At 41.8% G+C, this 27,308-nt stretch overlaps 1 protein-coding gene across 4 annotated transcripts in view; it reads right to left on the bottom strand.

Moving 5' to 3' along the window:
- Positions 1–4,927: 4,927 nt before the first annotated feature.
- PDE7B (phosphodiesterase 7B) overlaps positions 4,928–27,308 on the bottom strand; it is a 269,764-nt gene continuing 247,383 nt past the window's right edge. For all 4 annotated transcript variants that reach the window (XM_069974991.1, XM_069974993.1, XM_069974990.1 and 1 more), the window contains 9 exons: positions 26,348–26,411; positions 18,906–19,001; positions 17,137–17,237; positions 14,739–14,870; positions 13,690–13,781; positions 12,548–12,692; positions 10,765–10,861; positions 9,832–9,912; positions 4,928–8,918 (listed from right to left, as the gene is read on the bottom strand). In XM_069974991.1, coding sequence (XP_069831092.1) covers positions 8,704–8,918; positions 9,832–9,912; positions 10,765–10,861; positions 12,548–12,692; positions 13,690–13,781; positions 14,739–14,870; positions 17,137–17,237; positions 18,906–19,001; positions 26,348–26,411 — 1,023 coding nt within the window. In that variant the 3' untranslated portion in view covers positions 4,928–8,703. The remainder of the gene's footprint in view (positions 8,919–9,831; positions 9,913–10,764; positions 10,862–12,547; positions 12,693–13,689; positions 13,782–14,738; positions 14,871–17,136; positions 17,238–18,905; positions 19,002–26,347; positions 26,412–27,308) is intronic.

The following is a 27,308-nucleotide window of genomic DNA, read 5'->3' as shown; positions in this document are numbered from 1 at the left end:
AATGGCTAGATCATTGTAGGGTTCAGCTGTTTTAGAGCAGTTCAAACTGCTCGCGATCCCCCTTCTCCGATGTCAAATGCTGTTAAAATGCTGCTCAGCCAGTCACTGACTGAGATAGGACAGTGCAGCAGCCAGTGATTGGCTGAGCAGGCTGCCACTGTTGTCTCGAGACTTGTTGCAAAGTTCGGAACGAATCTCTGATTCTAAAATTCATTCATCGCACTCATCTCAATTTTACATATTTTCAAATATAGGTACAAAAATTTACTACATATAAAAAAACTTTCTTAAGGGCACCATGACTCTAAGAACTGATCAGCCATAGGCTGTATCCATATTTTCCAGGACTCCCTAAGATGCGATTTGTATGTCTGATTGATAAATCTGGGCCATTGAGTGATTTTAAAGATTTTTTTTTCCTCCACTAAAAAAAACATGCCAATAATCAAAATAATTTCGCTCTATGTACGGCGCCGGCGCAGGGAAGCTGTCCCAACGGGACACCTTCCCTACGCCGGCGCCATACATAGAGCACACTATGCATGTATTTGCATAGTGGGCGGGAGGGAAGGGGATGGGCTGAGCTGGGTGCAACGCGGCGGTGCTCAGAGCCTGCCAACAACGCCCCAAATGCTCTTAAGCAAGTAATTTGCATAAGAGCAATTACCGATTTACTAAACAGTGCGGAGGAGCAGAGAAACCTAATTATTAGCGATCTGCTACTGAGGGACACAGCTACTGTGGCATATCAGCAGGTTCTCTGGGAAGAACCTGCTGATAGTGCCGCTTTAAAGGATCCAAGATTAGAGAACCATAGCATATCTTCCAGGAACAGCACCACAACCTAAGGACAAGAGAATTGCTGTATTTGGAAGAAAGCAGCCATGTTTTTCTAATTCTTGAAACCCCTTTAACCCCTTAATGATGCAGACAATTTATATGTTTATATTTTTGTTTTGTTTTTGTTGTTTTCTTTCCTTTAAAAAAACCATATATCTTTATTTTTGCATCAATTTTTCTAATTTTTATCCATAGTCCTCAATTCAGTACAATTACAAGGATATCCAATTTATACACATTTTCCTTTTATTTTACTACTTTTAAAAAAATAAAATAAATGTGCTTGATATGTGCTCTATTCTGTGCCCTTTAATGTTTTTATTTTTTAGCCTATATGGCTAATTGAGGGGTAATTTTTTGCACTGTGAACTGTAGTTTTTATTGAAACACCACATGCATATATGTGACTTTTTAATCACTTTCTATTCATTTTTCTCTGAGATGTGGTGTGACCAAAAATCAGCAATTTTGCACTTACGTCATTTACCTGCAAGATCGGAAATGTGATAATTTAGCAGTTTGGGCGATTCTTTTTTTTTTGTTAGTGTACTGTAGTGTAATGCAGCGATTTTCAACCTTTTTTGAGCCGCGCACACTTTTTATACTTAAAAAATCCCGGGGCACGCCACCAACCAAAATGGCACAAAATGACACTAAAACAGTATATATTATACATATGGTTAATAATATAGATTCTAAATGTATTTATACTCCGTGTAAAACCTGGGCCTGTTTTCTTCTCCCCCCCTGTGCTTCTCTCCTGTGCTTCTCTCCACCATACTTCTCCCCCCTACTTCACTCCTGTGCTTCTCTCCACCATACTTCTCCCCCCTACTTCACTCCTGTGCTTCTCTCCACCATACTTCTCCCCCCTACTTCACTCCTGTGCTTTTCTCCACCATACTTCTCCCCCTGCTTCTCTCCTGTGCTTCTCTCCACCATACTTCTCCCCCCTGCTTCTCTCCCCCATGCTTCTCTCCCCCCTGCTTCTCTCCACCAAAATTCTCTCCGCTGTTTCTCTCCCCATCCCCATGTTTCTCTCCCCCCTGCTTCTCTCCGCTGTTTCTCTCCCCATCCCCATGTTTCTCTCCCCCCTGCTTCTCTCCCCTGTTTCTCCCCCATCCCCAGGTTTCTCTCCCCCCTGCTTCTCTCCCCTGTTTCTCCCCCATCCCCAGGTTTCTCTCCCCCATTGTTTTCTCCTGTTTTACAGGGGCACCATAGTTTGGGGAACTTTCCCCGCGGCACACCCGACCATGTGTCGCGGCACACTAGTGTGCCACGGCACACTGGTTGAAAATCACTGGTGTAATGTAATGTAATGTAATGTTAGTGTAGTGTAGTGTAATATGAGCATAAACTTGATTGCTCATAGAGATCAATGCAGCACCTATGTATCTCGACACTCGATTACTACCTATGTAGTAGGTAGTGCCGAAATACATGTGTAGGAATCGAGTGTCGAGATACATAAGTACATAGGTAGTGCCACTACCTATGTACTTATGTATCTCAACACTCCATTACTACAGCCTGATATAGGCAGGCTGTAACAGCTGCTGAGTAGAGATGAGCGAACCTGGAGCATGCTCGAGTCGATCTGAACCCGAACTTTCAACATTTGATTAGCGGTGACTGCTGAAGTTGGATAAAGCCCTAAGGCTATGTGGAAAACATGGATATAGTCATTGGCTGTATTCATGTTTTCCAGACAACCTTAGAGCTTTATCCAAGTTCAGCAGACCCAGCTAATCAAATGCCGAATGTTCGGGTTCGGATCGACTCGAACCCGAACCCGGTTTGCTCATCTCTACTGCTGAGCCATGGCACCTATAGAAGCCTGGCAGTTGATGATAGCTGCAGGGAACTGCCAGGTATAGAAAGGGCCCAAGTTGCGAGCGCTCTCTATACCTCTTTACCGACACCATGATGTACCTGTATGAACATTCTCTAAGTGGAAGGATTCAATTTTGTTCCATGGGTAAAACAGACAGATGGGTAAAAATGGATGGAGCAATTTTGCAGGGTACCAAATATTTGGTGAAGAGGAGGAGGAAATTACATAGTGAAACATTTTATTCATGACCTGTGGGGAGCAGCTTCTGTGGAGAACTTGGGGTGACCAAGTAAGCCATAGTCACCACTGACAGGGAACATAAAGTTCTGGCACCAAAGGTAAGAAAATTGAATCTTTGGCCTCTTCCCCCAGCTCACCATCTGTAAACTTGTTCTGAAGGGCAACCCCTATAAAGGGGAACTCCGGTGATCCCACAAAAAAGAAATGCACAAAAAGCATATAGGTGGCAGTGGCCCCCCCAGGAGCTTTGGGCCACCTAAATTATAAGCTGCCACTGCACAGCGGGTCTCAGCAGTGAGACCCGCTGTGATCAATAACTTTTGACATGTCACTGACTCTAACAATAATTGAGCAGATTTATAAATACATTGATAAATCAACATATCTGCATGATAATCTACAATCTGTAAAGCTTTTTTGAATATTATAGTAGACCCCTTGACTTCTTACCCCAGTCTTTTACTCCCACCCTTTCTTCTACTTTACCCCTCTCCCTTCTTTAAGGGAACATTGTTTTATTGTTTTTACTCTGTAATGTAACCTGTGTAAGAGACCTTTTGGTACCCATTACTTGGCTGTTTGTTATGTTATTTTGCACCTACAAGCAATAAAACATTTTTAGGCTAGACTCACACACAGTAAAATAAAAGCTAAATACGACTGTAATTTTGAGAGAAAATAAAAATGTTTGAACATATGAAAAAAACCGCTGTATTTGCAAAAGCAGGTGATAAATAACTAGCATGTTCATTATTTGGACAATCATAACTGTAATTACACCCGTTATTCCATGCGGTGTGTGCATTGCTGGCCAATTTCCCATTGACTTCAATGAATTTCATTTGTACATGGCTGTATTTTAACCTCAATACTACGGCTGTATTTTTTATTCTTCTAACGGTGTAAGTTATACAGATTTGTAGTTTACTTCTATTTACTTTTTACTTCTAAAAATCATATCAGCTGCTGTATGTCCTGCAGGAAGTGTTTTCTTTCCAGTCTTACACTGTGCTCTTTGCTGCCACCTCTGTCCATGTCAGGAACTGTCCAGAGCAGGAGAGGTTTTCTATGGGGATTTGCTGCTGCTCTGGACATTCCTGGCACGGACAGAGGTGGCAGCAGAGAGCACTGTGTCAGACTGGAAAGAATACACCACATCTTGCAGGATATACAGCAGCTGATAAGTACTGGAAAACTTGGGATTTTTAATTAGAAGTAAATTACAAATCTGTATAACTTTCTGACTCCAGTTGATGCTAAAGAAAAAAAAATGGAGTACCTCGTTTAGATAAAAAAAAATAGGTACAAACTGTAAAGCAGGGCATACTCTTCAGACCGGCCGGGATGGACTGACAACAATCGGTGTGTGGGCAGTACAAGAAATGCACGTCAACTGGCAGCCATATATCCCATAAAATTAAAAGGTACCTATCATTTAAACAAACTTCAGACATGTCATAGCAATGTGTCAGAGGTTTGTATCGCTCGGGGTCCGGATGCTGAGACCTCCGTCGATTGTTACAATGGAGCAGCATGTGCTCTGCCTCTTCATCTCCATCTCACTGCTATAGTAGCAGTCAACAGAATTATAGCCGAGCCCTATGGAACTTCCAGTAATCACTGTACCGGAAGTTCCATGGGGCTCCATTATAATTTTGTTGACTGCTACTTTAGCAGTAAGATCGAAGATGAAGAGGCAGAGCTGCTGCTGCGTGTATCTTCCCCTAATTCTAACAATTGGCGGGAGTCTCAGCACCCAGACCCAGAACAATACAATGTTGCTATGACATGTCAGAACTTTGTTTAAAAGATAAGTACCCTTTAAAATTTGAGAACAAGTATGGAAGAATAAAAGCTGGGTGGTTTCCCTTTCAATTTTCCTCTTTTTATCTTTAGTATTTTTTGGTGTAGAAAGAGCAAATCACACAGTTAACCATCAATAATGTATTCCTGGCAAACCATATACATATATATTCGAGACTATGAATGAAATAATAGAGGTAACAAACGAGACAGGGACTGTGACTTGTATTTTTTAGAATAAACTGTATGTACATGTAGGGAGTAACACTTTTACAGATATAAAGCTGAATATAAAGTGCACATAATAAGACTCTTTATTTTCTTACTTCTTCATCTTGTTTCAGCATTAAAAACAATAAATAGAAAATTCCTCCTCCCTAAAAAATTACCATTCTTCTAAAATTGCTTGAGAAGCAGATATACCTCAAAATTGACCCCCCTTTGCCTTGTGGGATCTGTCCAAAGAGTTTCCATAATGCCAAAAGTACTGGAGGTACACAGTGTAGTCTTAAAAAAGGCTGGCTTTACATGCAGTGTTTTTCATATTATTTTTGTGTGTGTGTGTTTTAAAGGGGTACACTGGTGAAAAAAAAAAAATCAAATCAACTGGTGTCAGAAAGTTCTATAGATTAGTAAATGACAGGCTATTTAAAATTCTTCAGGAAGTGGTGTATTCTTTTCAGTCAGACACAGTGCTCTCTGCTGCCAACTCTGCGCATGTCAGGAACTGTCAAGAGTAGCAGAAAATCCCCATAGAAAACCTCTCCTGCTCTGGACAGTTCCTGTCATGGACAGAGGTGGCTCTGTGGCAGACTAGAAAGAATACACCACTTCCTGCAGGACCTACAGCAGCTGATAAGTACTTAAAGAATTGAGAGTTGTTAAAATTACTAATTTACAACTCTGTATAGCTTTCTGACACTAGCTGATTTAAAAAAAATTCTTTTGCTGGAGCACACCATAAAAGCCACTCTAGCTGCTTCTATTCTAATCCAAGATGTGTCCTGGGGTCCGTTCAGCAGGTGATGCAGTAACTTTCCTAAAAAACAACTTTTAAACTTGCAATCCTGTGTCAACTTGGTGTGGCCTAGAGTGTCTGTGCCCTAGGCTTGTACCACCTCTCCGTCCCTCCTCACCACTCTATTCCCCAATAGGAATGCCCCGGAAGGATTTCTCCTAATCACCACTTGTCTGAACACTGCACATGAGCCTTAACGATCCACCACATATGCAGTATTTAGAAAAGTGATGAATAGGAGAAATTCTGCCTGGGGCATTTCCAATGATGAAGAGGGCGGGGAGGAGGGACGAAGAGGTGGTGCAGGCCTTTTTTAGGTCAATAACTGCATCACCTGCTGAACTGACCCCAGGACAGATCTTGGATTAAAAGCAGCTATCCGAAGTACAAGTGGTTTGGGGGGCGGATTGTGGGTACAGAGTCACTTTAACTGGCCAACATCTGCTGTCCTGTTTCGGCTTGTGCCATTCTTTTGGGTGAGAGGCATCATTTTTAGGTTTTCCAAACGCAGCATGTTCTGAGTGTGGTGTTTTTGTTGTAGCATTTCCCCATAGGCTTTGCTAATGCCTGAAAGACACCAGGAAAATGCATAGTGGATTGAGGCTAAATAAAAATGCCACTAAAGATCCACAAAAACATGCTACACCCTGGCTTTTTATACAGTAAAAAATGTTTTTATACATTTTTTTGCCACATGCATAGGACCAAAAGGGGTAATGTCTCCTGGAGAAGAGAGCCATAAACATGTGTAGTGATTTATAAGCCATTGATGCATCACTAGGAATTCTGGGAAGGAGAATTTGTAAATCAGAACTCTGATTATACCTTTGGTCCAACAATGCAAAACCTCTCTGTGCTGCCTAGGGCCAACAACCCCCAAATGGCTGTCTACACAATGGGTAACTTCCCCTTCGGAGGAGCTCATGGCTTGGCTTGTTAAATCCCCAGTCATATTCTAAGGCTTTTTACAGGAGTCAAACACTGACTTGAAGGGAAAGCTACCTCTAAAAGGTGGCATCAGAGAGTTGAATTTTAAGCCAAATGCATGAAATGGTAAATGCACCAAAAGCACAGTAGCCAAAATGTATAAGTGGAACAAGTATCAATGTGATGGAGATTCTAAGAGAATGCTGAGGACAGATGGGGGCGACTTGGTCCACAGTTATCAACTGGGACACTTAAACCTTTTAAATTTTAAAGGGAAACTTCAGCGAATTTTATTTCTTTCAGATCAAGGTGTTGTAAAGTTATACAGATTTGTAAATTACTTCTAGTTAAAAATCTAAAGTCTTCTAGTACTTATCAGCTGCTGTATGTCCTGCGGGAAGTGGTGTCTGACAACAGGTCTCTCTACTGCCATCTCTGTCTATGTCAGGAACTGTCTAGAGCAACAGAAATACCCATAGAAAACCTCTTCTGCACTGGGCAGTTCCTGATATGGACAGAGGTGGCAGCAGAGAGCACTGTGTCAGACTGAAAAGAATACACCACTTCGTGCAGGACATACAGCAAATGATAAGTTCTAGAAAACTTGATATTTTTAAATAGAAGTAATTTACAAATCTGTATAATTTTCTGATACCAGATGATTTGAAATAAGTTTTCTTTTCTTCGCCGCAGTACCCCTTTATAGTCTGATGGACGGGGGCCTGTAAAACAGCAGATGAATGTATGATCGAGGTCCATCTATTAGTATATTAGTAGTATATAGTCTATTCATGTGGCATGACTTTGAAGTTCAAGAATTTTGTTTGTTTACTATCATCGCATTAGGATACAATGATGGCACCTCACTGTAACCAGTCACACCCCTAACGTCATAACTAATCTTATTGTATATACAGTCTGTATGCTGATTGGCTGCTATTGGTGTTCATCATACACTAGGCAATGTTAGTAAATAGGACCTAGTGTTTCATCACATATGGAAACCGCTGATGTTTGACCAAAGGCATTAGTGAATTAGGTGAATAATACAATGAGTGAAACATAAGTTAAAATTTAAGGCCTTTATCTGCAAGTGAGCGCTCTATTAGAAATAATCTATATACCATATTTACAGATGCTATAATATATATATTTTTATCTGAAAAGTAACAGATGTTCTGTTCACAGTGCCAATATCTGTACAGGTAGCAGTTTCACAACTGGTCAGTATTTTGGCATGGGGGATCAGTTTGCTCCGTATACATATACAGAAAGTAGAGCAGATACAGAAAATAGAGGCAGATGCAAAAAAAAAAAAAATTACATCTGCTGCATCTATAAATCCTTTGTGATCAATTGGCCGTAAGCTCTATAGAGTCAAATAAGTCCAGCCAACAGTTTATATACTCTCTTTTACATCCAAAGTGGTGTGCAAAGGTGTCTGTACATTTGTAGGGTAGTGTGGGTAGTGCTTCTTTTGTTCTGATCTAGACAATATAAAAAGTAAAAATAAAGAAAATATTTTGCTTTTGTTATTTTACATAATAATAACAATAGAAAGTTGTTTGTCAGATAGATCTCTTGTGAGTCCAATTGGTGCTGGTGTTTTTCCCCATTTTGCTGTGGTTTTGTATTTGCTTTAGTGATCATGGTTGGATGTCACTCAGTAGGTTGGGGGTAGCTTGCATTAAGCTTGAACAACAGTACAAAAGTGCTATATGCTGCTACATTAGTCTGCACGGGGTGTCCTCTTCATTTAGGAGAATCCACCGGTTTCTGTGGTCCTTGACACAGGACAGTCTGATCACTGGAAAAGAGGGTGCTGGTCTTGCCCAGAGATAAAAGTGGAAAGGCTGATATAACATGATACCAGGCTGGACAGCAGGTAACCACTGTAACCCCATTACTATCCTCTGCTTCCTTCTGACCTCTCTTAGACCTGTTGTAAAAAGTAACAACAGCCCACCTGAGGTTGTCAGGAATCCCTCTTCACTGGAAGAAGGTAAGGAAAAGGCAGCAATAACAGAAGAAGATCCGGACTCTAGGGGGCGCCACCTTCGCTGATCTTTTGTCCCTCTATGCCTTCGTTTACAGGCCCCAGACGATCGTTGCTCTTGCTGCGCTGCTTGTGTGACAGGGCTCTCCACTTGGCTTTATTCTTCCTGAGGTGATTTAGCATATTCACAGACAGAGGAGTGTCTCCGGTAAACCTTGTCCACTCCACAAACAGTGGCTCTGCAATGTAGGTTATAAAGCCTAAGAGCAATCGGAAATAAGCATGTAAGTTCAAGTATTGTGCAAAGAGGATGTACAGTAGTCTTGAAAAAGCAACAATGTAGCACTTTATAATAAATGTGTTATTATTGTACATGTGGCAAGGTGCAGAAGAATGGAGGGCAACTTTCCAGATGTTCTATCCATCCATAGATGCCATAGATCAGGATTGACAATTTTATTCCCTATGCAATGTGTTTCAGGTGCACTGCGGCTCCCTTCATCATACATCTGATGTCTTATAAAAGGAACTGCAGTGCACCTGAAATGCATTGCATAGCAAATAAATATGTCCATCCTAATCTATGGCATCTATGTCCTCACACATCTTGGAAGTTCCACTGGATACCCACCATTCTTCTGCATCTTGCCACATCTACATTCAGCCGAGCTCCAAACTGAGTTATCAGGCGCAGTATGACCACCCAAGGTGAGTGTGCATTTTTCACCATCTATTTTAAAGCACTTTTCGCCACAGGTACTCATGCACATACAGCGCCTCCGTTTGTTTTCTTTTTCCTGAACTTATTATTATTGTACACATCAGGGTTTTTCCTTTAATTCCTTGCCAATGTATGCAAAAACATGGACAGTCATTATATTTTACAGAAAAATGGGAAAGTGTAACCACATCAGTGAGGTTGCAGCACCAGCTGCTTCCTTCAACATAACAGGGCACCATGCTGTAATCCCCCCTCACATTCCCCAAGGCTGTGTTCACACATGGCATTTTTGTAACATTTTCCCCACTATTTTGCAACGAGTTGCACATTTCCGATAAAAAGGTCTATTAATATTTTTAAACAGAAATAATTTACAAATCTGTATTACTTTCTGACACCAGTTAATTTAAAAACTATTTTTTTCTTTGGAATACCCCTTTAAGGGCACTTACCAACTTGAATACTGGGTATTGAGTCCTTTTGTTGATTGCAAAGTGGGCTTATTTCTAGACCAAACTTTTTTTCAAGGTCTCCTAGAAAGCAGATAAAAAGCCATGTTAGTTCCCAGTCATTACTCTGCTAAGTGACTGAATACACATTACATGTAGTCAAACATGTAGGGGTCAGACAATGATTTTTCCAACATACCCAACCCCTGTATCCACCAACATCATCTGTCGTGGATGGGCAGGAAAGCCCCATAAAATTTATAATACCAGCCGAATCTGCCATCAAGGGTATAATCTGTATGGGGACCTTTAGGCCCCTTCACACATCTGGATAATCTGTCTGGATTTCTTTTTAGGAAATCCGGAAGGATTTCTGGACCTATAGGGCTACATGAGCTACGGACACCCTTCAGGATTTTTCCTGAAGGGAATATGGTGGTGCAGTACACTAGGGGGATACGTTGGCACTATACACAAGGGGCCATGTGGGTACATGTGATGTATATTGAATGTATGTTGGCATACTATTTTAAAAACAGATATTAAAATTTATGTTTTAAGCCAGTGGGCACCATACTGTGATTATTCATTTAAACTATCTAGATCACTGATTACAAGGATACGGCTGATAATGGAAAGGCCAGATTTACATCCAGAAAAAAAAGAAAGTTTACAAAAGTTTCCCTTACTTCCTCGGCTCATTCTCGGTTTGGGGGAATAATACTGGGCAGGAGACTCCAATGCGACCGAAGACAGAGCCTCCTGTAAAAAGCTTTTCCTAACTACTGCATTAGTCCGGAAATGGAAGCAATGGTGATTCACTGTATTCTAGAGACTTGGCTTTGTCCTAAAAGAATCTTTTAAGCTTTGTTTAAAAAAAATAGTTGGAAGTTATTGGTTTGGCTCAGGGCTGCTGGATTTCTGGCAGTATCTAACCTTGTCTGTAGAATTCTTCACAGACTCTCTCACTCCACTGCTTGCTCAGCTCCCACACACGGCATGGATTGCAGATGTCAGCACACTTCAGGGCAATCTGAAATTGCAATTTAGTTAAGTAACAATGGACTTTATACTATTTAATAATCATATGTCAGGTCTTACTTTTGCACATACAATGTCATTAAATATATTGGCCTATACTAGAGTTGAGCGAATATTAAGCATGCAGCATTTGATTAGCAGTGGCTGCTGAAGTTGGATGCAACCCTGGGAAGTCGTGGAAACATGGATACAGTCATAGGCCATAGGCTGCATCCATGTTTTCCTGGACTCCCTAGGGGCAGAGCCATTGGATGAACCCCGAACCAGTTGATTTTTTTAAAAAAAAAATGTATTTATTTCTCTGGGGTACCCCTTTAAGGCTTTCATGGCACACAGTCTAGTAAAACAGATTGATAAAGGGGCCTGTGTTTCCTAAAATTATAATGTTTCTGGTTAGCTTATAAGCTACTGTAGTGTCCCAGCACTGGGTACTGTCTATTGCACCTCAGCAAGTAACTCCCTCAGGTTCACACAAGTGGGAGATTGTGTATTATTGTGTTTTCCCCAAGAGGTGTCACCACTGCCTTTGTCTAGCTTTATGCACAGCTGAGGGAACTACAGGGTTAACAGGCTTGTATTACCCACCTAGGACGGGCAGCCTGTAACTAGGGCGTATAAGGCGGTCAGGGACTAACAAGCCATCCGTGAGAACAAGTAGTCTCTTTCAACTCTGATATTCACTTAAACTGTTTTGGCAGAGCACATTACTACATTGGGCAGGGCCCCTCTGGCAACTCCTCTCCCCTCTCACTCTCTCTAATGCAAAGCACCTAGTACTTCAAGCACTTGCCTTCTACCTCAACTGTGAGCACCTAAGTTATTGCAAACTGTACTGATTGTATTGCACTGAACTGTTTCCAGCTATTCTTTTACTTGTATTGCACTACGGTTATCTCCGGTAAAGGGTTCTATTTTTGCCAACGCACTAGGCTTCCTCCTTGCGGACCTGCACCTACACATACACCTGTACACTAGGGTTACCTCCTTGTTATTGTGGTGCTGCCATGCCAATTGTCCGGGGTGGGTCCAACACCATGGTAGGCTACTGTTACAAGTGCCCCCAGACCCACTTAGCTACCACACCACCATGCCAGCTGACCCGGCAGATGAAGACTACCACCAACTCCCCATGCAACCCGGCATGGCCAGCCCACTACACTATGACCCTTAGATTGTTTTACACACACATATTGGTACATGTCAGTACTATAGATAAGAAATATGGATGTGTTAGCGGTGAAATGGCATCAGTATTGCATCTGTATATCTGCACAGTAAACACTGATAGGAAATTGATAAAGATGAAATACTAATGACACACCGATGCAATATAGATCAAATAGAGAACACATACAGATGCATCTGGGTTTTAATCTCCCTTCATAGATGTCAATGGGCATTTTACATTCACAAAATGGATGAAAAATGGAAAATGCAAGTGAATAACTCCATAGATTAACCTTTTGCTTGTAAAAGACACATGACATTCACACCATTTTTATAAGCCAAATAAAGTATGTCTTTTATGACAAAAACTATATACTGTAGACAGACAGACTGAGGCTAACATAGTGAGTGCCCTTTTAACCTAAACCTATACTGCCTAGCTTGCCACGCAATCAGTCCAGAATCAGGCTTATTAATGGGAGCGGGGGGAGGGGGGGTTTAGGCGGCTTACCTGTAACATAAAATGCCTGTGGTCTGAATCTGTTAAGATGAGATCTTTGTTGTCGAGGTGACCTTTCAATCGGCCTAGAAACTCGTTCTGGCGATTGATGTCTGTCGATAATATTAAAGAACCCAGCTGCTGTTCAATATCAAGTCTGAAATAACATCAAATGTTGAAAATAATGTAAGAGAAGCGTTCGCCATAACCATTACCAGGCCTGTGTGTCCTTGCATGAAGTGCGGCCCCTTGTGATGTGCCAGGAGATGATATTAGCTGACTGTATAACTCCTTTACATATAAGTAAGTTTTCCCAGAGTACTGTGGTTATTATCTACCAGAAGGGGTCCAAGAAAGGACAATAGGTGAACCAGTGACAAGGTATTGACAAAGAGTTTAAGGTGTTGACATAGAGGCTAAATATTTGAGATCTCAATGCGACAGAGCCTCTGTGGGATATTCTGGAAAAAAAAACTTACAGGACTTAAAGGGCCAAAAATGTTTTTCTTTAAAATCAACTGGTGTTAAAAAGTTATATAGATTTATAATTTACTTCTATTAAAAAAAATCTCTTACAGCTATTAAAAAACTGTCCCAGTACTTATCATCTGCTGTATGTCCTACAGCAAATGGTGTATTCTTTCCAGTCTGACAAAGAGCTCTCTGCTGCCACCTATGTCCATGTTAGAAACTTCCAGAGTAGTAGTAAATCTCTATAGAAAACATCTCCTGCTCTGGACAGTTCCTGACATGGACAAGGGTGACAGCAGAGAGCAGTGTGTCAGACTGGAACGAATAGATTGCTTCCTGCAGGACATATAGTATACCTTTTTGATACCTGTTAATTTGATAAATAAAAACCCTTCACACATACAATTGAATGGGGTCTTGCTGCAACCCAAAGGCGAGCAGGATCAAGCATTTGCTGGAACTCCATACTGTGGGTCGCATTGTGACCCCATCTCCTTGTAAGAATGAAAAGACTGTATGACAGACAATACAATTCAGCAATTCTGGGTCACACAACTGGGAATCACCGCATAGCTCTCATAACCCTTACAAATATTTCCTGCAAGTTTTTTTGTATAAGAAAATGGCAAAGTTTTTTTTACATTTTAAGGAAATTGAAAGTTCTGCTGTTTCATAATACTTACGTCATTTCCTTTGACAAATGTGCTAGTAGCCTCGACTCTCTTAGCATACCAACAGTGGACCTCCAGTGATGGTTCTCTAAAACAGATGTATTCTATGGAAGGAACACAATCAAATAAATACCTACTGGGAATCATATGGTATGTAGTGTCTATGGTCATGTAGTGTCTACTACTCCAGGACAGCATTTAAACTAAATATAGTCAAAAAATGATAATAAATAACATACATTTCCCCTTTGTTTCATCAGAAATGAATCATTTATAATCACATTTTGGACTCAAATAGTCGCTATCACTGCGGTATGTTTAGGGGTGTATGGGCAAGCAAATCATGGCGAGTGTTACATGCAGCTATGAGGGCAATGTCTGCCTGATAAAGGTCTTTATTTTCTAAATGAAATGTAACATACTTCACTTGAGGATTGCAAGGTTATTAAAATTCAGCTGCGTTTGTCTCATTTATGAACGGATCCGTCTATATTAAATGAAAGGACAAGCACAAACTGCAAAATTATCAGGTTTTTAAAGGCCCGTTTGCATTTTGGTTTTATTAACTGGCTTTTGTCCATCCATTTGCTTCAGTCGGCATCTGTTTGCATATCAGTTTTTTATTCCTTCCTGGTTTCTTACTTCTGCACATGCTCAGTGAAAAAAACAGATGGTGACGGATAACTTCAAAATGGACGTGAACAGGAATAGATTCTGCTTAGATCCTTCATCATTGTCTATCTTGTAAAATAAACAGATGTGCACTTTCCGTTCCTGTTCCGTTTCTTGGACAGGCAAAAAAAAATTGTGTGTATCTATCCAACAAAAAGGAACACTGATGGATTTGTGGAAAACAGAGCATGATGAAAACCCCTTGAAATGAACAGAGAGTATGACGGATCTGGTAGGTTCTGTTTCTCGGTTATCAAAACGAAAAAGAGAAAAGGAATTGTGCTGGAGGGAAAAACGCTGGTGTGAACCTGGCCTTACTACTTTAATAGTGCTGCCAAAGGACAGTCATAATGCTTAACCCCATGCACAGTGACCCTAAATAGTCTTACCTGGTAGAGGCTGGCAAGATGGTGTTTAGTTTTTATCAAAAATGACTGGTTTACTCCTGGATGATCCACGTCATGTGCGGCCGCTGCCAACAGCCCGAGCATTATATCCAGAGGAGTTAGGTAGCTTGCAAGCTGTATGAAGAAAGTACGTTTACTTTTTATAGAGAACAGGTTGATCAACATGAAGCACCCTTAAAGACGCACCAATGGAAAACATATCATGTGCATTACCTATGTTAACTGTGTTCATGTACAACCTACAGTTGTCCTGGGATAGCCATGGCTTTAAAAACAGGGATGGGGAGTCTTCAGCCCTCCAGTTGTTGCAAAACTGAAGCTTTGGCTGTTCAGACATGATGGGACTTTTGCAACAGCTGGAGGGCTGAAGGGTTCCCATTCCTGCTCTAAACCCAGCCATCTTAACCCACTGTAAGTCCCCTTCCTTCACTTCCTTCCTTCACAGAAAAAACTCCCAAAGAAGAGGGACGCAAATAACAGTCATAATCCAATACATTAGTCCCTTATGTAACAATATTAATTGGTTCCAGGACGACCAGGTAAATGGCCACTTTCATTGGTCGACCATCTAGTTTTTCCCATGTGCCGCAGATCCGGGCTGTCTGTAGCATTGTATGCTGAGTCTGGTCTCAAGTTACAATGGTTCAGCAAGGTCCATTGTATGTTGAATACATTGTAATCTGAGGCCATTGTAAGTTGAGGGGCCACTGTATTTTATAACATTTTACAATTTTTTACATTTTACCAGTCTATGGCTATGGCTATGTTTACACAGCGTAAAAGTACGGTGTGGAACACTGCCTATTCTTCTACGGGATCCCGGCCAGAGCGTATACACATAGTATATGCTCCGGCTCGGATCCCATGCGGCGCCGCAAAGAACTGGCATGTCAGTTTTCTGCGGCCGCAGAAAGACCTGTCAGTTCACACAATGAAGCGAGCGGCTCCGGCAGCTTGCTTCATTGTGTGCTATAAGAGTTCTGATACAGTCGGGTGCTAATGCGCCTGCATCAGAACACTGCGCAGGAAAGATCATCCGGCCGGTACTGCAGTACTGCAGGCCGGGATGATCTTTGCAGAGACTGGCCATTCCGTGGCCCGTCCGGGTCACGTAACGGCCGGTCTCTTACGTAATGTGAACATAGCCTAACACTGTATAGTTACTAAATGACAGAATCAGGCTATGTTCACACACACTGTATTTTTAGTAATAAAAAAGTCTGCCATTTTAATTTAAAATAATCGCCGTTATTTTCAGTCTTCAAGGATTTCCATTGAAGTCTATGGAAACAACAGCCGTTACTTCACACAATGTATAAAATAACTATTAACAAATTACTATTCATATAAATATTTTGTGGCCGTTACTTAGCGAACAGCAGCCAATCAAGCCATCCTATTAATTAATTTTTCTTTTTATTATGTTGCCCAACACTGTGCAGCACAGTAGTTTTCATGCTGTCAGGGCTTGTTGAGGATTACAGTTCCTCTGATTCCATTCACCTCTGGTAGACATCTCTATTTACATCTATCTGCTGCTTGTTGCCCTGCATGTGAAATACTCTACCCCCAGAGACAGAGAGGAAGGGGGGCAAACCAGGGAGACGAGGACAGGCATGCCAGGCAAGATGTCCCATACTTTATGTTTAGAGCACAAGACATCACACAAAAGATAACGAAGAGCCATAGTCATGTGACTGCATAGAGTTAAAATAGGTTTAAAGAGGCATCCCAGCTACAGATAGAACATTTGCTGTAAATCATACTGCATGTAAAGCAAGTGCACACAATTTTTAAATAAAAGAAAAAAATATTTTTTAATTTTTTTTTCACAGATTGCTTCTAGATGTATGTTAAATGGGTTCTCCGGTGGCAAAAAATGTTGGATTTGTCATTTACATCTATTTAAAAATCTCCAGTCCTTCAGTACTTATCAGCTGCTGTATGTCCTGCAGGAAATGGTGTATTCTTTCCAGTCTGACACCGTCTGACCTGCCTTGGAGTGGAGGAGGATACTGACTGAGGAACTGTCCAAAGCAGAGTGATTTTCTATGGTGATTTGCTACTGCTCTGGACAGTTCCTGACATGGACAGGGGTGGCAGCAGAGAGCACTGTGTCAGACAGGAAAGAATACACCACTTCCTGCAGGACATAAAGCAGCTGATAAGTACTGGAAGTATATTACACAGAAACATGTTAACCATTCAAAAAGCATGTATATGTTCCCTACCTTCCCTCCGATCGCCTCCTGTCCAAACCCTCCCCCCTTCCATATTAACAAAATTGGTAAGAAGTTACAGCAAATGATGATGTGCTAACCTGCAACAATACTATATGTAGGCATTATACCAGCAGAGACATTTTACTGTGTACACTTACCTTTGGATCTTTCAAATAGCAGTGCATAGCTTGTGTGACATCTGCAGCATGGACAGCATTGTGGTAGGGGTTCTGACTATGGTAGTCTTCCTGAACCATGACTGAAAAAAATGCCAAGTGAATAAAGGTATTAAACACTGATCAAACACATTCCTTAGTATAGAAAAAAATGTTTTTATCTAACCAAAGACTATTACTTGGTGTCCAAGCAAAACCGTGATGGTCTCATGTTTAAAACTCATGTCTAAAACTAGAAACCCATATACCTCTAGTCAAAATGTAGGCCAGCGCTACAAAAACATGGCCACTTTTGCACCAATCTTGTCTCCAGGTCAGGTGTGGTTTGCAATGAAGCTAATTTACTTCAATGGAACACAGTTTCAAAACCTGCACCCAAACGGGAGACAAGAGAGGGGGAAAAGTGGCCACATTTTTGTAGCCCTGGATAACCCCTTTAAGAAATACAGTTGTAATGAACAACTGCAATGGCAGTTGTAATGAACGACTGTATATCAGATACATGTGTCAAGGAGTGCTTGGCGCATGTACTTGGGTAAAATGGAATTTATATACTTTAAGACCAAAGTGATATCTGTTTTAACCAAGCGTTCAATCTTTGTTATAGAGGAGCCATCAGCTCTCCTGACTAATATTAAACATTTCCAATGTAACAACAATACTGCAACAATGCATCTGTGAAGTTCCGGTGTTATTCCTCCATCCCAATGGTTAATCAGGTGTGACCCTACACACTCTGACCCTTTTCACACTAATTGGACAGAATAAGAGCGTGTATGTGCCCAACTGATAAGGGCGAAGGTAACACCAAGTTGTCAGTGTATGTGAACATTTACAGAAGGAACAACAAAGGGGTGACGTCAAGCAATGTTCTAAGAAATATTGTTATTGAATTGCTATTTTATGGGGAATATAAGTATTTACTAACAGAGATTTACTACATATGGCCAAACTGTGTTCCATGCTCCCTCTGTAACAAAATTTGGTCTTTTCTCTATTCAAAAAAAGAGACAGGAAGTCCCTGTCCTTTGTGTGCTCACACAAGGAAAGACACCTGTACATCATGCAGGTTGTATATCAGCTAAGGGCAATTAACTTGGGCTAATTATATTATTAGCTATTACTAATTATATTATCAGCTCTGCAGCTTACCAGGAGACAATGCTCTTTGTTATCTAACAGTTCAGTCAGTACAATATCACTGTGTGGTTACAGAGGTTTCGGAGCTGTGTGACAGGAGAGCTGACCATACAATGCGAGCATCCCCAGGATTTCCTGCTACTGAATGTGGACATGCAGCAGCTGAATGCTCCGTATACACTCAGGAATGGCTGTCAATCAATACCAAGTCATGTCTATGAGCGTGAAAAGGATTGGGGCTTCCTGTTTGCGGCCTCTTTTTTTGAACAGAGAAAAGACCAAATATTTGCAGGGAGGGAGCATGGAGCACAGTTTAACAGAAAGGGAGACACCTACTGGCCATATATATAACATTGATTTAAACATAGAGAACTTTAAAAAAAAATAAAGTGAGTGTATTGCAAAACTGCTTGTGATCACAACCCTTGTTGATTAACTTTTTTGTGACAGTGCCTCTTCAAAGTTTGGATCAATGTTTGCTAAGTTATGTGACAGTGCCTCTTCAAAGTTTGGATCACTGTTTGCTAAGTTATGTGACAGTGCCTCTTCAAAGTTTGGATCACTGTTTGCTAAGTTAAATACTGTATTCTATACAGCCTAAGTATACATACCTAGAAACCTATGCAATTTCACCATGTCAAGCTGAAAGTGATGGATAAGCCCGTGGAAGTTGAAGAGATGACACAACAGTGTTACAAGGCTGTTACCTGGGGGAGCAGAAATAGTTTAGTTTGTTATAAGTCATATAAGGCTTTTCACTTGTCCTTAATAAGGATGGTTAGAGGGGTAGAGGGGGCGTCTTATTTATAACTGGAGTCGTGTTTTTTTTCTCTTGGTGTCCTGAGGTGCAGGATTGTTCACCTTATTATTGCTGACATTTTTACTATAATACACAACTGCTGTCTCCGGCACTGACTGTGAGTGAGTGAATACGGAAAATACTGGAATGTTGTGAACCACAAAAGCCCTTTCATTTTTCAATTGGCAGAAAAGTAATAAGGTTCCTAACAGTCCTTTATGTTCCTTGCAGAGCTGCGGATCCATCAAAAATCAATAGCTCTCAAGCTGAAGCTCCCTGCTTTTGAGTATAGACTCTGGAAACAAAGTGGTATGTATACCGTTTATCTTCGGTATAAACAAAGTTTGCCTTTTATGAACTTTTACCCAGCATAGATGTTTGCATGAACACAGCGTATGACATCTTCAAATTTCAAACCTTCCTACTAAGAGGCTATTAAAGGGGAACTCCTGCAAAATATATGTCCTGCAGGAAGTAGTGTATTCTCTTCCCAGTCTGACACCGTGCTCTCTGCTGCCACCTCTGTCCATGTCAGGAACTGTCCAGAGAAGCAAATCCCCATAGAAAACCTCTTCTGCACTGGCCAGTTCCTGACATGGGCAGAGGTGGCAGCAGAGAGCACTGTGTCAGACTGGAAAGAAAATACACCACTTCCTGCACGAAATAAAGCATATGATAAGTACTGAAAGACTCAAGATTTTTTAAATAGAAGTAATTTACAAATGTACATAACTTTCTGGTACCAGTTGATTTAATTTTTTTTTTTGCCAGAGTACCCCTTTAAGTAAAATATGACTACCGTGTATAGTGAATTTGTGATCAAGGGAAGGGTTCTGTCAGACTCACCATCTATGCCATTCTGTTGTCAGTAAATCTAATTCCCCAGCAACTATGTTACACATATAGCATTACAAAAAATTGATCCAGTTTAACCTATTCTTAAAGGGGTTATCCAGCGTGTGGAGTTGAGAGGACATTTTGTCTCTGTTCCTCCATTCTATAGTCTTAAAATGTGTATAATGCTGTGTATAAATGCTGTGTATGCAACTATTGGGAAAGAGGCCCCCGCTCTGTCTATTCACCATCTTTATTACAAGGAGAACTTGATTATTTACTGTCTATGGCTAGTGGAATCTGTCCTTTACTTTAGGGTCTGAGGATCGTTGACTATAAGATTAGAGCAAGGACAGCTTGGGACACATGGCAGCTCTTGCAAGATATGTAAACACCCAGGGTTCAGATCCCTTGAAAATAAGAAGTTGTTTAATTAATCTTCGCCCCTCACATGCTGAGTAATAGAATACATAACTGACACTCACTCCAATCAGAACAAGAATGACTATGTATGTAACATCTAACCAATAGGAGCTTGGTCACTGCCCATGTCCTTCTTGGTTGGACGCCAACTTTCTTTGTATGTATAAATATGTGTTTTTGTCCAATAAATGATGAGCTTGATTCACAGAATCCTGTGTCTGTGTCATGTCTCCCAAGCTTGTAAAAATACCCTACTGATAATTTAGAGTCCCGCTAAGACTGGGGTGGGTGTTCCCCCCCCCACAGTTAATGGCACCCCAGATGGGACTGGCATCATATCTGCATTGACGACACCAAAACCTGGGAAAATTATGGTTCAGAGACCCACAGACCAGACCAGCTGCAGTATAAGGCAGCACCCAGGTATAGCGGGGAGACTTTATTCTAAGTCTCACCCTAACAAGCGCTACAAAAACATGGCCACTTTCTTCCAGAGACAGCCCCATTCCAGTCTCCAGCTTGGGCGGGGGTTTTGCTACTCAGTTCGATTGAAGTGAATGGAGCTGAATTGCAAACTGCACCTGAACTGGAGACAAGAGTCGTGTTGTCTCTGTAGCACTGGATAACCCCTTTAAGCATAGCTGATCCAGAAGAAGGCAAAAATGGTTTCCTCATCTTAGGAGATAGTTTCCCAACTCCACATAGCAATCAGAATAAACTCAAAGGATCAATAATCCAGTAAACCTAATGGTTTGAACACTTGGATCCCCTGCCGATTAAAACTTTTTACATGTCTCTGTAATATGTCAAAGGTTTTTTTTTTTTTTTTGACACATACACTTTCAAGGGGTTATCCAGTGCTACAAAAACATGGCCAGTTTTGCACCTTGTCTCCAGATTGGGTGGGGTTTTGGAACTCAGTTCTATTGAAGTAAATGGAGCTTAATTGCACACCACTCCTGAACTAGAGACAAAAGTGGTGCAAAAGTGGCCATGTTTTTGTAGCACTGGCAGGGCCGGCGTTAGGGGGGGGGTGCGCAGGGCAAATGCCCAGGGCCGCCATCCCCCAGGGGCCCCCTACCGCAGTTCCAGTAGGAGAGGAGAGCACAGACAGCGTCCTGCAGCGTCTGTGAATGATCCCTGACTGCTGCGCTGGGCTGGTGTCTGCTCCCCCTCCCCCTCCAGCTCCTCTTACTGCACATGACTTCCTCCTCTGGTATGGAGCTGTCGGGACGATGGAGGAGAGGGCTGCAGGGTGAGGATGACAGCCTGCTGCTACTGCAAGGTACATGAGGGAGATTCACCACTACACCCAGCATGCTAGAGGGAGTAAGTATTCTGTATATGTAGTGTGTAATGTGTATGAATGTAGGTGTATAATGGATGAATGCAGTGTGTGTTACATGTCCTGTGTATAGTGTATGGACTGGATGGTTTGGATCTGTATAATGTGTTTTCATGGATGTATGAGTGTGTGTGTATATATATATATATATATAAAAAATGTTGTGTGTGTATAAGAAGCACTGCTGACTCCCAAGTGTTGAGGTGAATAGACTGTGTATAGGAGCTGCAGCCATTCTCTGGTCTCATCAGTCCTATGTAATTGCTGCCGATGACCACTGAGGCCGCTGATTGGCTGCAGCTCCTATGTATATAAGGCAATACGGTGTATTTTATTGAGAAAAAAAATAAGGTGGCATTCAGTCCTTAGCTGGTGGTCATTGTATGGTGGTAATATTCGTCTGTATATAGTGTAATTATGCAGTGGTCACTCTTTGGCATTAATATTGGTCTGTATATAGTGTATATATAGTCATTACTGCCATAGATTGACTACCACATAATGACACTATATACAGACCAATATTACCGCCATACAGTGACCACCACATAATGACTCTATATACACTATATACAGACCAATAGTACAGCCATAGAGTGATCGCCACATAATATTGGCCTGGATACAGAGTCATTATGCAGTGGTCAATCTATGGCGGTAATATTGGTCTGTATATAGTGTGTATATAGAGTTATTATGTGGTGGTCAGTCTATGGCGGTAATATTGGTCTGTATATAGCATATATATAGTCATTACTGCCATAGATTGACTGCCACATAATGACTCTATATATACACTATATACAGACCAATATTACCGCCATAGAGTGACAGCCACATAATATTGGTCTGTATACAGTGTATATAGAGTCATTCATTATACAGTGGTCAGTCTATAGCGGTAATATTGGTCTGTATATAGTGTATATAGAGTCATGCGGTGGTCACTCTATGGCGGTAATATTGGTCTGTATATAGTGTATATATAGAGTCATTATGGGGCAGTCACTTTATGGCAGTAATATTGGTCTGTATATAGTGTATATAGAGTCATTATGGGGCAGTCACTTTATGGTAGTAATATTGGTCTGTATATAGTGTATAAATAGAGTCATTATGGGGAGGTCACTTTATGGTAGTAATATTGGCCTATATATAGTGTGTTTTCTTCAATAACGGTATGGAGGTAATATTTGGTCCTGATTATAGTGATTTTTTTATTTTATTTTTTAAAAGCAATTCATATAAATAGTTCTTGTGTTTACACCACTAGCGGCAGTCCTGACATGTAACGGCAGTCCCAGAATGTAGCGGCAGTCCTGGCATGTAACGGCAGTCCCAGAATGTAGTGGCAGTCCCAGAATGTAGCGGCAGTCCTGACATGTAGTGGCAGTCCCAGAATGTAGGGGCAGTCCTGGCATGTAGCGGCAGTCCCAGAATGTAGGGGCAGTCCTGACATGTAGCGGCAGTCCTGACATGTAGAGGCAGTCCTGACATGTAGCGGCAGTCCCAGAATGTAGGGGCAGTCCCGGCATGTAGCGGCAGTCCTGGCATGTAGGGGCAGTCCTGGCATGTAGGGGCAGTCCTGGCATGTAGGGGCAGTCCTGGCATGTAGCGGCAGTCCCAGAATGTAGGGGCAGTCCTGACATGTAGCGGCAGTCCCAGAATGTAGGGGCAGTCCTGACATGTAGCAACAGTCCCAGAATGTAGGGGCAGTCCTGGCATGTAGCGGCAGTCCCAGAATGTAGGGGCACTCCTGACATGTAGCAACAGTCCCAGAATGTAGGGGCAGTCCTGACATGTAGCGGCAGTCTCAGAATGTAGCATCAGTCCCAGAATGTAGGGGCAGTCCTGACATGTAGCGGCAGTCGCAGAATGTAGGGGCAGTCCTGACATGTAGCGACAGTCCCAGAATGTAGGGGCAGTCCTGACATGTAGCGGCAGTCCCAGAATGTAGCGGCAGTCCCAGAATGTAGGGGCAGTCCTGACATGTAGCGGCAGTCCCAGAATGTAGCGGCAGTCCTGGCATGTAGGGGCAGTCCTGACATGTAGCGGCAGTCCTGGCATGTAGGGGCAGTCCCAGAATGTAGGGGCAGTCCTGACATGTAGCGGCAGTCCTGGCATGTAGGGGCAGTCCTGGCATGTAGCGGCAGTCCCAGAATGTAGGGGCAGTCCTGACATGTAGCGACAGACCCAGAATGTAGGAGCAGTCCCAGAATGTAGCGGCAGTCCTGGCATGTAGCGGCAGTCCTGGCATGTAGGGGCAGTCCTGACATGTAGCGGCAGTCCCAGAATGTAGGGGCAGTCCTGACATGTAGCGGCAGTCCTGACATGTAGCGGCAGTCCCGGCATGTAGCGGCAGTCCCGACATGTAGCGGCAGTCCCGGAATGTAGCGGCAGTCCCGGCATGTAGCGGCAGTCCTGGCATGTAGCGGCAGTCCCGGAATGTAGCGGCAGTCCCGGAATGTAGGGCAGTCCTGACATGTAGCGGCAGTCCTGGCATGTAACCTTCTGAATTGAGTATAGGCCCTAATACATGGAGCGAAAATTGTCCGAATCAGGACGCTATCGCTCTGTGAGGACACTGGGGAACATGATCAGGTAGTATATATCACAGACATGGCCTGAGGACACCGGGGAACGTGATCAGCTAGTATATATCTTTATTGTTTACTATATACAGCAAGGATTGCACAGACATCACTAATGATATACTGTATATATACGCATGGGGGAGATTTATCAAACATGATGTAAAGTGAAACTGGCTCAGTTGCCCCTAGCAACCAATCAGATTCCACCTTTCATTACTCAGATTCTAAGTAGGTGGAATCTGATTGGTTGCTAGGGGCAACTGAGCCAATTCTTCTTAAGGGTATAAACCCACACACCGTATATGCAGCAGATATGCAACAAGTACGCAGCAGATTTGGTGGTGCAGATTTGATGCTGTGTTCAGTTATTTAGATCTAATCTGCTGCGATTTTGCTGCGAGTTTGCTGCGTATCGCAGCAGTAAATACGCTGCATATACGGTGTGTGGGTTTATACCCTTACACCAGTTTGATAAATCTCCTCCATTGCTTTTGCTGCATCAAAAAAGAGCCATGTAGTAGGCTCTCTAAGCGAGCTACATTCTACCAGATTGGCGCTCACTTCTGCGGAATATCAGGCCGTGTAATACAGCCTTAAAAGTGGCCGTACATTTCCAATAACTGCTGGCTGAACAATCCTTCAGCTGACAATTATCTCTCCCATCCGGTCCCGTCCTCCCCATACACAGAAATTTGGCACATCTGAGTGTTCCTGTGTTCTCTATGAGAGAGGAAAGCCATAGCCATACAGATCTGATGGCGGCTTATTTCTCTGAGAACAAAGAGGTTGGGCGTTGATTTTCCATCAAGCTCGACCCCCTATGTCCACTGATATCATCTGTCAGAGGACTGTCCAGAGAGCCCCATACACTGATGGCCAAACCCAACAGGAGCAACAGGTACCACCAACTAAAGAGTAAAATGTATGGGGACCTTAAATTGTTGCTAAAACATTGGGGCCCCACCTTCAACTTTGCCCAGGGCCACATCTAGTCTAAAACCGTCCCTGAGCACTGGATAACCCTTTTAAGTAAATAAGTGGCCTGTAAAAGATGGAGGTTCATAAGAAGCACATGGTCGATAATTCAGCAGCGTCTGTTCTAAACAACCACCATCTGTTAAAAAATGGGGCTGATTGTAATTTAGTTATGTATTGTCTAATGCCATTAAGCAACAATTGTAATCGTAATGTTGCTGCAGGGTTGTTGTTGTTTTTTTTTGTTTTTTTATTGTTTGTAATAAAAATGACATGAATGACATGGTGTACAGTTTCATATTACAGTAACTATGTCTATGGGTACATCATGGGTACATCAATTTGAGGAAGGATCTGTAGATAACAGTTAAGTTATCCATAGAGTTAACACCATGTGATTGCATATAACTGAAACATAAGGACTACAATCCAAAAACTAAAGATCAAAGAAAGGGGAACTCCGGCATTTTTTTTCTTTAAAATCAACTGGTGTCAGAAAGTTATAAAGATTTGTAATTTACTTCTATTTGAAAATCATACGTATTCCGGTACTTATCAGGTGCTGTATGTCCGGCAGGAAGTGGTGTATTTTTTCCAGTCTGCCACCTCTGTCCATATCAGGAACTGTCCAGAGCAGTATCAAATCCTTTCCTGCTCTGGACAGTTCCTGACATGGACAGAGGTGGCAGCAGAGAGAACCATTTCAGACTGGAAAGAATACACCACTTCCTGCAGGACATACAGCAGCGGATACGTACTGGAATACTTGAGATTTTTAACTAAAAGTAAGTGATAAATCTATATAACTCTCTGAAACCAGTTGATTTGAAAGAAAACATTTTTTTGCTGGAGTACCCCAATAAAGTATAAAGCTAGGACTGAGATGAGTAGCTTGACCTGTGATTATTCATGCTGCTGATATGAACAATGCAAACCAGTCTGGTACCAATGTCCTAAAGAGAACATTTGTTTCATTACAAAGACCAGTGATACTTACAAAGCATATGTCCACTAAGATTGCTGGCCAATTTGAAGTAAAAGAAAGTTACATGCACATAGCTGTATGCCCCAAATCCTGCTTACCATTTGTCAGGCGGTCAAAGAGGAAAATGTCAAAATTCCACATCCCCACTTTAGATAACATATGCTGTTAATAGAAGAGAACATCTTGTTAGCTTAATTGTTTAGTTAATATCCTGAATATGTCAGAATATATAAACTCCTATAATGAAGCCGGGACAATCAGTGACTTGTAAGATGTGAGGCTGGGAGGTTCTGATGTCACTACATGAGAATTCATTGTACAGACACGCAGATCAGTGATCCCCTAAACCAAGGAACCTAACTCCCATATGCCTACAAGCTTGCTTCATCTCTGCTCAGAGAAATGCACTAAATGATGGGAGTTATGCATCAGCTTATAGATTTTAATATTGTGTCTGCTATGAACCTACAGAAAGTTAGCCTGGCAAGAATACAGGCTGTTTACTACCATTATTAATTTTCAAGAATATCTGGTTAAAAAGCAATACATATTTTATATGTTGAGAACTTTTTGTTAAAAAAGAAATTCACATGCTTGAAGTGCTCTCTGTCTGCAACTTCAGTGTGCGTAGGTTTTTTAGGTCCCTTGTTGCCAATGCAATCATGGCAATCAAGCTATTAGGAGGGTTCCCAGCAGATGGACCCCGACCGATATGCACTTTTGACATTTCATAGCAACATGTCGGAAGTTTTTTCAAAAAGGTAGTTACACTTTAAGGTGACATCTGAGAGATGGTTCCTACACTGACACTGGCCTCTCTCGGGCTCACATTAAGTCTACAAACCTGGTGAGATGGTACACTCTATTTCATCAAATGGTTTGCTAAAAACCTCCTTTTTAGAAAAAAAAAAAGTCCTAGCACTTGCAGGTTGCTGTTGCACTCCTCTGTTTTTGTCTCTGTATTAGCCACAGCAGCGTGCACAGTGTGAACAGTGGTACTGGTGTGCTGGTTGTTTTTTAATGTCTGATGACATGTCAAAAATTATTTTTCTTGACAGG

The sequence above is a fragment of the Dendropsophus ebraccatus genome, chromosome 6 (genome assembly GCF_027789765.1).
Source record: "Dendropsophus ebraccatus isolate aDenEbr1 chromosome 6, aDenEbr1.pat, whole genome shotgun sequence".
Classification (NCBI taxonomy): domain Eukaryota; kingdom Metazoa; phylum Chordata; class Amphibia; order Anura; family Hylidae; genus Dendropsophus; species Dendropsophus ebraccatus.
The sequence above is the reverse complement of the archived record's forward strand: the minus strand, read 5'-3'. Positions and strand labels throughout refer to the sequence as shown.